The sequence below is a fragment of the Cynoglossus semilaevis genome, chromosome 1 (genome assembly GCF_000523025.1).
Source record: "Cynoglossus semilaevis isolate Cse_v1.0 chromosome 1, Cse_v1.0, whole genome shotgun sequence".
In the NCBI taxonomy this organism is placed as follows: Eukaryota; Metazoa; Chordata; class Actinopteri; order Pleuronectiformes; family Cynoglossidae; genus Cynoglossus; species Cynoglossus semilaevis.
Window position 1 is genome coordinate 21,290,649 of NC_024307.1, and position 12,058 is coordinate 21,302,706.

At 41.1% G+C, this 12,058-nt stretch overlaps 1 protein-coding gene across 1 annotated transcript in view; it reads right to left on the reverse strand.

Moving 5' to 3' along the window:
- ppp1r14bb (protein phosphatase 1, regulatory (inhibitor) subunit 14Bb) overlaps positions 1-4,505 on the reverse strand; it is a 21,938-nt gene extending 17,433 nt beyond the window's left edge. The window contains exon 1 of the mRNA XM_008318880.3: positions 3,812-4,505. Within this exon, the coding sequence (XP_008317102.1) occupies positions 3,812-4,003 (192 nt within the window). The 5' untranslated portion in view covers positions 4,004-4,505. The remainder of the gene's footprint in view (positions 1-3,811) is intronic.
- Between the last annotated feature and the right edge of the window lie 7,553 nt (positions 4,506-12,058).

Genomic DNA, 12,058 nt, shown 5'->3' on the forward strand with positions numbered 1-12,058 from the left:
TATGTGTGTCAGATTATGTCTTTGCAGCCACGTAGGACCCTGGAGTTTGGGTATTGGGCCGCCCACTCGCAACACTGTTAACCATGTAGCTACTGGTCAGCTCTGTTAAGGTTCTCACAGAGAGTCTATGGTATGTTTTCACTACAAAGTAACACCGCAACTAGAAGGGAGCAACGACTCGATTGCAACTTGATCATTTTACAAGAAGTAAAACAAGAGTTGTGACCTTGACGAGTGTTGAGACCACTCTCTTTTTCCCAGGTCAATTTCACATAGCACACAGAAAGCTGTAGTAGTAACATGGGGCTCCTGTAACAACAGACAAAGTCTACAGGACCTAAAAGAAACATCCTTGAACTAACACGCCCTGGTTTTGTCAGGTTATCATTGTTTATCCTTGGGTTGAAGAAATAAACTGTGAAAAGAACAAAAATGATCAACTCGGAAAGCTACAGGTTAGAAACCCCTTCTCGAAGCACAATACCTTTTCGGTAACAATAAACTGCCCTCAAAAGTAGACCTTCGATGCCCAAGTTGAAACAGGCACTTTACACTAAGAATGACCTGGAGAGCTGCCACCGTTGCAAAACCTCCACTGCAGTAGAAAGAAAAGAAGTCAATTCTAAGATGACCACTGAAGCTGTGTTTTTGTTATTGGTGTAAGTTTACGGTCATTTTATCCTCAGAAGCTCTTTAGTTGGCAGCTGCCTGGTTTGGTTTGGTGAAAACATGTTCTTGGTGGTTAAAATTATTAATACTAACACTGAGTGTGAGTAAAAGATGTTGCTACTAGACTCCTCTTCCAGTGTAAAGACTGAGCTAAAGGTACCACTAAGATCATGTACATATCCATGTGTTAGGTCAGTAGGACAGTGACTTTTTTTTTAATCCTCATTTTTAAACAGGAAGATTGGTACAATTTTTTCTAAATAGACCTTCGTGGGAGCCTCAGCACACGGTGATCTTTAGAAGATTTTTCTAAATAGACCTTTGTGGGAGCCTCAGCACACGGTGATCTTTGCATCAGGCAAAATGCCACATTAACATTATCTGAAGGCTTGTATTGTCGGTGTTCTTATGACTGAATTTAGCTAAAAATACAGCATAAAGGCTTTTTTAACATGATGCAATGTTCCATTTTGTTTTATGAAACTGACACAACCTATTTTTTTTTCCACTTCACGGTTAACCAACATAAACATTTTACAAGCCTTGTTGCCATGGAATCGTACAAAGGCTCATAGCCACACTATCAACCATAGTGTCTCTTTACTGATGGTCTGACTAAGTGGCTGCATGAATTTATCACAAGCTGCTTGGGCAGAAGTGCCCCGCTGACCACTCCTAGCAGGTTTAGAGGAATAATAAAGCTCATTATGAATTCCCATAATAAATATTACATGATTTATTTCACAGTTAAAATGTGCATTCACAACGGGAGAGAAAGTAATGACATGAACCTGACAGGTGAGAAATAACATAGAACTGCCGGTAGAGCAGAAACAGAGGAGAAAAAGGGCAGAAATAAAAAAGAAAGGTTCTCCACTTCTTGTGAGTGAGCAGGGTTGCCCCAGTTCCTGCTCTGCCCTCTGACCGACTCTCTGGTTACACTGTTAAGCAGCACGTGCTCCACAGCTCCCTGCCTAAATGAGCTCAATGCGTCTCCATCAGCGAACAGACTGAAAATTAATCTCTTTGTTGTCTAACAACTCGGGCAGAGATGGGACAAAGAAAAAGAGGGAAACTAATGTGGAGGAACGCCAAAAATAGAAAGGGTCATTCCAGCTGAGTGAAGAATGTGTTTTCAAGAATGTCATATAATGGGCTGATGTGAAGGGAAGGTGAGCCGACTGAAATAAATCATTACAAGTGTCGGGTTTCACTTTCCCGAGACATCAAACACCATCACTGAATATGCAGCGGTGAGTTTTTCTCTTAGACTATGGATTCTGACCATGACTAAGTGAATCACTAGATGATTGAACGAATGAATGAAACTAAACACTGATAGGCATCAAATGAAATGCTAGTCTCTCAGGGAAACAAAATTGATGTAAAAAACAATAGAAATGATTTCATTTTTGTTGTATTATAAAAATTCACGCTGGAAGGATGATCTCTATTCTCACTTTTTGACAAAGAGCGTGCCATTGCTGGCAGACAATCAAAGCCCAGCACTTTGAAAAATCTCTGCAGGCCATTTAATCACCTCTGCTGACACATTTATTATCCTGATGATCTCATGGGATATCCCTTTAGAGTGGAGTAAAAAAAGAAGTTGGTAGAGAGAGTTTTAACAAGAGTTTTAAGTTTATTTACAAGTCTTGGACTTGTTTTTTTCTTGGTATCAGGAGAGATTTTTTTGTCAGATTAAACTCATTTCAACGGCTTTTCCAGCATCAACTTGTTTTCCACACAATGCACTGCCAGGAATTCTCCAAACCAGTTAGGTTGGGTGTTCTTCCTGCTCGGAATAGAATATAGGTCAAAGCCAGCTCAGGAGAGTTGACATGGACTTACCAACTAACTACAAACCACAGCTGCCAGGTTACATTATAGCTGCTGCTCAACCCTGCAGGGAATCACCATTTGACAGGAGGTTTGGTGTATAACTGTGCATGAGTAAGGTACTTGACCTGGTTAATGATGGGAATCATGGGTATTCTAATGGCTCTGTAGGCAGGGAGCGCGGTTCAAGGCCAGCTTTAATTACTTTTTTCATTTCAGTTTTATCTTTGACACTGTTTTGTTTTAATAAACAAATGGTGGTTGGTTTTAGAGGACTACATGTGATTGTCGTGATTTCGTCCCATTTTGATCTGGACTTCAGAGCTACATCTGTGCGGTAGCTCAGTAATAAAAACTGCCACCCAATTAACAGCTAGCAGCTCCTACATGGACTACAGAGTAGTAAACAACAAAGCATGTGATAGTAGAGCTTTCAGCCTTGGGTGATACTGCAAACTGCAGGATTTTCCACCCCTAGTTTCCACAAAATGAATTCCCCCAGGCACACATAAAATGTGGAATATGTTTGACTGCAAAGTTTGCAAATATTACCACATAAGTCATAAGAGACAGCCGCCCAGTTTGTGAAGACCTGATATTGGATAACATATATTCCTCTGTGTAATGCTGGGAGTCAACATGCAAATTAAACCAACAAACTTTTCTTTGTTAACTTCTAGTAATTGAGGTTTTATGGGAGAATTGCAACATAATTTATTAAAAAATGTATATGTACATTATTATATACTTTTAGAATAATGATCACGTGTCACAAGTAACTCCAGCGGCATTACAATGACACAAGCGGGGATTTGCAGGCAGACGTTAATATTTGATGAGATAAATTCACAGGTGTGCATAAAGTCGGCATCAGCCAATCAGAGCACAGATCCGAGGCTGCCCGTTGCAGGGAGACTATAAAGCTTCTTGTGCCACATTTAGCTCCTTCACCTGTGGTTGTGTGGCGGAGAGAAGTTGAGAAGAAACGTGCGCTCGGTGTTGTAAGACGTCTCGGAACGATCACGCTGTTGCATTCATCAGTCTGCCTCCATTAACCTCGTGTGCTCACACACACACATGGCCCACATCACACCACATCACAGACATTGTAGGAGAAGCGAGGCTAGGCCGAAAGCAGCGACAATGGGCCCCGGTGATGCTCCTTTGTCAACACTTTTCATAAAGAGCGGCAGACAAAGAGCTGATAAACTGATTTCGCTTGGATCTATTACTTAACACTACCGCCTGATCGATCGCTTCGATCGGAACTGAAGGCCGGTTATTGTTGTTAGGGGGTCTTTACCTCACAGTCGTACAGGTCCGTTAGCTGGTCGATAATCCACTCCTCCAGATTCAGTCTCTTCCTCAGCTCCTTGCGGTCGTATTTAACGGTAACACGTCCCTGCTTCCGAACCGGCGTCTCCGGCTCCTCTGCCGGTGTCTGGAAATAAACCCGGGGCTGGGGGCTCGTCTCCGGGCTCGTTACAGCTGCCATGGTCGCTCGGGTTTTTTTGCTTTTTTGCGGAGGGGAGCCGGGGAAAGGAAGGAAGGAGGAGTAGGAAGAAGGAAAGAAGCAAAAGCCGGAGGTGTGAAGGAGAAAAGGAGGCAAAGCAGTGAAAAACGCCGGCACTGATGAATGAGGAGTTTAAAAAATCCAGATAAGAACACAGTGCTGTTGGATCACTGGCTTTGTTCGTCCAAAAAACCCCTTTTGTATGTTATTTCTCGGAGACATAGGCAGAGTCTTCCAAAGAGGAACGGAAAGTGTAGCCGGCTTATTGTGCTATTTACAGCATGTGGACTCCGCTGTGTATAAAAGGCGAAACAGCAGCAGCAGCAGCGGTGGAGGAGTCATCACTGGCTTTAAGTCTCCAATACAAAGGGAAATCACACGTCTCTCCCTCTCCCTCTCTCTCTCTCTCTCTCTCTCTCTCCCTCCCTCAGTGCGCGATTCGACAGGACTCGACAGCACCCGATGTTGTACGACTAGAAAAGAAAAAAAAAACTAAAGGAAGTCACTCAGGGTTTCCCCCCTCTTCTGGTGTTCCTCAATTTTCCACACACGCCACTTCCCCCACTCTCTGAACTTTGAGAGCCGACCCCCTCCCCCATTCACATTTTCAAAATGTGCAGGAATAAAAGACGGTGTTACTTATAAAATTGTCCCTTTATCGTAGTATTGCAGTATTAAAATGTAGTATTACAGTAATAAGAGTAGTATTACAGTAGTAGAAGTATCAAATGTCTTGAGGGATCCTTGCATGATCCTGGACTAAGGGGAAAACCAGAGTATCTGGAGAAAACCCATTTCCACCAGGTGAACTCAAGGCCATCAGTTACAGCTGGGGCTTAAACTGCTGATCTTCTAGCTGTAAGGCAAAAACACTAACTGCTCTTTTACCATTAGGCCCCAGTGGGGTGTATTCTTGGATTGAAATGTTTCCAGTGCGAGACATATGCCCTGTAGGAAGTTGTAATTTGTCTCAAAGAATGCCAGCTGCTGTTAAAACTCAAAAGAACAAGCAAGAGACAGGGGTGAGGGGCAGGATAAACAAACTGACAGGGGGAGTCTTCCTACGGGACGTTGTAAACCCAGACTATTTTAGGTGAAAATGAAGGTTTTGGTTGTTGTTTTCTTCTTCTTCTTTTTTCAATCTAATGGTGTAGTTTGGACCTGTGTGCATATAGAAAGGACACCACTCTCTCGTCATAGTTATGCTAGGGGACACCATGCTACATGCTTTGTAGGTGCATCCCTTTTATTGCACATCAGTTGCACTAGCAAAAACTAGCACGACTGAACTAATACCGAACGTTGTTTACTCTTTTTGACATTGTGGAATCGTTTTGATCATTATTGGTTGATCCCAAATAATGATGACTGTGATTTTTATTTATTTGAAGTTCCAGAATGATGGCCCTTAGTGTGGCACCATTCAATCTTAGGTCTAACAATACTGCATTTATCGTCAAGTTTTCAATAAGCTACCATGGAACCATGATATGATAATAAGTGAGCTGGCCTGTCGAGTTTTTAGCACCTGCAAAAATGTTGTTCCCCCACACACACATAAAACAAACAGGTTTTGCAGTTTGCCTCAGGCTTTACAACTGCTTTAAACAGTATTTGTATTCAAATTTGACTCAACATAACAGTTAAAACATCCCCTTCTCCCACATGTGTGCTGTTTGCAGTAACAATAACACACCCACTTGTCAATTATATTTACTTTATTTGAAAACGTTTTTGTTTTTCATTGCAAGATTGTACACCTATACACTAAGATCGTAGCAGAAACGTCAAGATTTTCATTTCATGAGTTTTATCTCTGTTTGATGAGGGGAAAAACATGTTGTGTCACGTAGAGATAACAATGACATTTCTTTAAAATAACCGGTGTATAATGTTAATAACAGTAGTTTAGGTTTTCATGGTGATAGGTGGAGGTGGAGACAGATGATGTTTTTGCATTCGTCTTGAGTGTGTGTGTGTGTGTCTGTGTATGAGTCACTCTATGAAAAACCAAAGTGAGAGAGCATACAAGACTGGAGAACTTGAATTATTCAGCAGCATGTCTGAAAAGTACAGTTGAGTAAACACAGACAGGCACACCTTCATTTTCACATACACGCTGACACGAAAACCGTCACGTTTTGTCGACACAGAAGGAGTCCATAAATGCACACACACTCCATCGGTGCAGCTGCTGACTGAACTGGATTTGTTTGACCCATGGGTGCTTGAACATCCACGTTGTACACAGCCCTCTGCAGAGGAAGGTCAGAGTAATGTTGGCATGTGCTGTCTCCGCAGAGTGTAATGTGCAATGGGTTTATAGTGTGTGTATGTGTGAGAAAAAGAAAAAAGAAAATGACATGTCAAAGGCTACAATAATCTCTCAGGGAATCTCAAACTTTCCATCTATCAGAGCTGAGACCTGGTGGAATTTACAGTATACTGGACCAAAGGCCTCTTGTTGGTATTTGTACTTGTAGCTTATAGAGCTAACATCTTAATATGAGAATAATTACCTAAATATACATAAAGATGCATCCTAGCTTCTGTATTCACTTTACCATGTGTGGAATAGTAGATAAAGAGAGTTCTTCTTCTTCAGCCATGGTGAGTCTGAGTTGTTGCTACGCATAATCATCAATAAAATTATCAAGTAATACACAAAATGTTGAAAAGGCTCTTTTGTATTTTCTTATCCTTGTGTAGCCCCATGTGTGGGGTGGGTAGGAGTGGGGCTCTAACCAGTTTGGTAAATGTTATCCTTATTTATAGTTTAAAAGTGACCCAGATAAATCTGAAACCCAGGGGCATTTTGATCCACGCAATGTATTCTTTTAAACTTGAAAGTACATTTTGCTGACAAAGCTGAAGGAATGCACTTGTTATGCATTTTTACGTGGTAGTATATGCGTGTTTACACCTGTCTCCTTCCATCACTGAAAATAGTACACAAGCACAGTAATGAGAATTCGGGAAAGAAGTAGATCCTTTTTTTCTCTCTGTCTCGACTTCTCTTAACCCATTAAAATAGCATGTGTTTTGAACTCCTGTGCTTTTATTTTATTCTATTTTATAGCACGTTCAGTTTTCATATGTTGTCCTAGAGGGACCTTGATGGATTGATCAGAGGAATATAAAGCAGTGTTTTCAACAAAGGACCATGTGTTTTCCTTTCCACGCGGGGGAGCTGTCTTAACTGTTTGCCCTCTGCCGTCAGCTTGAAGCAATGACACAGAGAAATGCTGTAGCGCAGATTCCCATGACCTGAATGTGACACATTTCCTTCAGTGTAAAATAAATGCCTTTACCCTTTAATTTTATGTACTGAAAAAAAAAAGTCATATAAACACCAACGTCACAAGGTGTTGTACAAAGCATGAAGCAGAGAGCATTTTTTACTGACTTACAAATATAACAAAAAACTAATCAACATAATATCATGTTAGATATAAAATCCTAATAAAAACATTAAACAGTAAAGAAAGTCCCAGTGTAATAATGTGGCATGAACTCAGTGTCCCACAGCTAAATAAATCAGTACTTGTAAAATCTCCTTCTAGAATCTAAAGAAAATACATTCTGAACTGAACATACTTACTTTATTCAACATTTAACTAATTCTTCAAACGTACCATGTTCAAAATCATTAATCCCCCATGAAGACCGATCTTTTCATTAAGTCATATCAGAAATAGATTAAATAGCTCCCAGTAAATAATATGGGAAACCAAGACTGTGTTCAATTGTTTTATGTTTTCATTTGACAGTGTGGGACATGTCATTAGGCTGTAAAATGGCACCCCTTTTGTACTAGATGAATTATATTTCACCCCCGGCACCAACCTCGCTGACTGCCCTGATGACAACAACTACAACCACAATACATGGTGAGTCTGTGATTGAAACGTGTGTTGGTCACAGCCATGAGATAACAGCTGGCTTTCCTCTCAGCCACTGGATATAAATGACAAACTGTAAAGTGTCAGTACAACTGGTACTACCGTACAGACTGCAGTAATGCACTGACCAAACAACCACAAGGACTGTAGCACAGTTGGGTCAACAGTGATTGACGCAGACGCTGCATTTAATCCAAGAACTGTCTGTACTGCCTATGAAACAGAACTAAAAGTTCCAATTTCCCAAACCACAGGCCATAGGCAAATACTGACAAATGTCCAAGTGGTGTCAAAGTTCTTGTTACATCTTTATAAATAGCTTATTAAAATAAGATTAAGGACTAAAATGAAATAAATAAATAAATAAACATGAACCTTTCAACCGCAGCAGAGACAGTGCCTTTTGTTTCTGTACTGTCTTGCATCATGACAATGACCCAGAGTACACTTCACAGCAGGTGATGAACTGACTCCAGAACACCAAGGCCTGTTATGACTGGTTTGCACAAAGCCCCGGCTTAAGCTGGAGAAATGATTGCTGTTAACTGTAATTCATAGCACACCATTGATAGGTGCTACTACGTATTTTCACTTTTAAAGTTTTTTTGTGGTGACACCTGAAGAAAAGAACAGGCAAATATATTTTTTTATATGTGTGACTGGTGAGTTTTATTGTCACTGAAGTTTTTCTACTCAGGAAAGCAATGTTATAGTTATAGTTTTCCCAAAAGGAGGTCAAAGTTCAGACGTCACTCTCAAGTTTCTCTGGGAACCAGCACCTGTGAGAAGATTTACAGTAGGGGACGAAGACAGACACCAGGGCTGGAATAGCTACCTAGGTACTCTTCAATACCTTTTCCCTAGTGTGCTTTAACGTTGTTGGAGGGGGGAGGGGGTGGAACAGACAAGCAGTTTGAGGCTTCCTGTGAATCCCAGGCTAGCAATCCACCATGGTCTAATAAGCCACACCAAATGCAGTCAAAAACAACAACCATGATTTAAGATGTGGAGGCTGTTGTGACATGTGCACCAATTGGTTTAAAACAATGCATCCATATTCCAAATAGTAAAGGATTATAATTAAAAAAACTAAGTGTGTTAGTCAACAGAGGCAGGGCACACCCCCGCCCGTCATGCAACAGTGAAGAAGTCCTGCAATTCCACATTCCTCACTATATTACACAATCGGGCCAAATCTGGATAAAATGTAGCATAGTGGCACTGTTTTACCACTAGATGGCAGTGCTAGCTTTTATTCAACGCAGCCAAAAACCTGACCTGTAAAATGTGTACCGGTAGTTGGATTCAGACACTGGAGGCAGAAGAAAAGAACGGCAATTTGCAGTTGAACTAATTTGGACGTGTAACGCAGTAATGAACGGATCAAAGTCATTGGATCAAAAGTATTGTTTGTATTTGTTTTAATAACCCGGGTATTAATCCTGCTTCAAACTACAATCAGCAGTTTTATTGCCCACAGAAGCACGTGAGAGCCTTTTTTTATTTTTTTTTACAAAGACACCCACTGATCCTGAAAAACAATGTCAAGACAAGCCCAGCCTCCAGTGACCTGTCAGAGATTTCAGCCAGACTCTGTGTGCAGAGTAATCTGATCAAGTTTTTATTGCCACTGTCAGGCCTTTTCCATTAAAACCACTGTGTGTGTGTGTGTGTGTGTGTGTGTGTGTGTGGACAGAGGGTGGTGAATATGCCTGTGTGTCTGTGTACAATGTTTCTTTGTGAGTCGCTGTTTTGGGTTGGAGAGAATGATCTGGCTTTTACTCAAGAGAAAAAGAGAGGGAGAGAGAGAGAGAGAGAGAGAGAGAGAGGATAGTTTTCCAATTTGAGCCTCCTCTGAAACCAACCCTGTCACACGCTCCCATAAGTCACTTTTTTTTGTAACTTAACTCCGTTGTTCTTCCTCCATTTGTGTTACTCGTCTTTCACTTTTCCTTTTTTCTGCTTTCTGCTTGTCTACCGAGTTGTGTTGAATCAGATGCATAGATTTTACATCAGCAAACACAACAGCAAAGTCTGTATGAAGTCGCTTCCTCCATGTAGTCAGCGCCAAAGAGAAAATACCAGACAGAGATTAGATCTCAGATTCATTCCAGTTCTCATGCATGTAAACTATATATATCCTACTCATCCTATTCACTCAGTAAACATTTGCTGTTAGCTTCAGTTTTAGCTCGATGACCTCTTTAAGAGGAATCATGCTTTTATGTGTGCTAACATGTTGCATATAATGCTCCATGTCCATCCGGTGAACAGAGACGTGGGTTCAGTCCGTGTGACACACAGCACTTGTACATGGGTTCTCAGTTGTTATGACATGACTGGACATGCACGTCTGAACCTGCTTTTTACTGCTTGTCAGTGCATGTGGGTGGAAACCAACGTCTCCACCTGCTGCTGCTAATGCTCACATGTCACAAGAGTTTACAGTGTTGTGGAATTTTACTTTGGTCCAAAATGCAACCAGTGATGGGAATCCCTCAAAGTATAATCTTGGCTTTATCAAAGTCTCACATGGGAGTGGGATTTAGCAACACTGGTATTAGAGTGACATGTTGGAATAAAACATCTCTCACATCACCATACCTGTCTGGGGTGGTCAAAGTCTGGCCTGGGGGCCAACTGTGGCACTGTGACATGCTTTGTTTATTTAAACACAAAAACTAAATGTGCTACTGTTGCTCTGGTGGGGTATTTTCATGGAGGGCAATTCACGAGAAGAGTAGTTGTGGCTAGTTATGAAGGTAAAGATTTTTTTTACCCTATCTATAATTTTAATTAAACTAATTTTAGGAGACATTTAACCCATTATATGTAATTTGGTTACTTTACAGTTGACAGTTTTCTTAGGTAAATTGTGTGTTTACTTCTGGGGTGTTTTTTTTTTACCTTTTCTGTTTGGTGATATACAAAGGAGTTACAGTTTAAAGTATCACAGGTGCTGTTAGCCCTCAGGGTTAGCCCTCAGGGTTAGCCCTCAGGGTTAGCCCTCAGGGTTAGCCCTCAGGGTTAGCCCTCAGGGTTTAGCCCTCAGGCCCTCAGGGTTAGCCCTCAGGGTTAGCCCTCAGGGTTAGCCCTCAGTTTGACATTGTTATTTTGTATCCACCCCGGAAAAAGTTTGGTCAAACAAACAGACATGTTCTTGAGGTAAACAATGTTAATGTTAAAAATCCACCTTAAAGCAATTAACTATTCAACCACATTCAACTTTTCTTTCTCCAAAATTATTAGTGCATTTGTGCTTAAATGGAATTGGAAAAATCCCCAGGGAGCTTTAATTCAATATTAACCACAATAGACTGAAGATTAACTTCAAATATCAACTTGAATATAAGATAAATCAGATTAACATCTCAGGTAGGTCATTCATCAGGTTCAAACGATCCTCACCAGGTTTGTGTTTCTTTCTATCCAGTGATCTGACTCAGACCACTGAGCAGAAATTATGAAGTGGATTTTGAAAGGAAACAGAAAAAAAACCCCTTGTGCTGTATTTACTGCTGTATTTACTGCTGTTACAGAACAGAAATCATTAGCAGCCTGACTCCATATTTATGACCCACGAGAGGAGGGCGCTTATTGAAACCAAGCAGGTGAGAAAATACATATGTGCAACAGAAGCAGGGGGAAAAAGGGCTTTATTCAGACGTAGAAGATAGGAAATGAAAAAAGGAACAGGGGTGAGTCAAGAGAGGGGGAGACTATTGACACCACAGGTGCCTGCACTTCACATGCAGCACTCCAACCTAACACTGCTCAGCTGAAAGATATAAAAAAAATCATTAGTGTGTGTGTGTGTGTGTGTGTGTATGTTTTATGTGCCAAAGAAACACTAAATCTGAGCTTCATGCTCAGGAGCTGCACCGCTAACCAAAGCATGTGCAGGTTTACTTCTCTCTTACTTTGTTCTTATGTGAGAGCTTGTGTGTCGGTGTCATGTGGTGATTCTAGAGGACATTAATCAAGTCTGCCTGGAAACAGTTCCACACCAGAATCGTAAACTGGGAGATTATTTCTGATTAATTCTAATTTGCTCTAATTCTTCCCCCCTTCCTCCCCACCGTGGATTTGGACAAGGAAAAACACTCCATCACTCAATCAGCAGGCTGCAGCATAG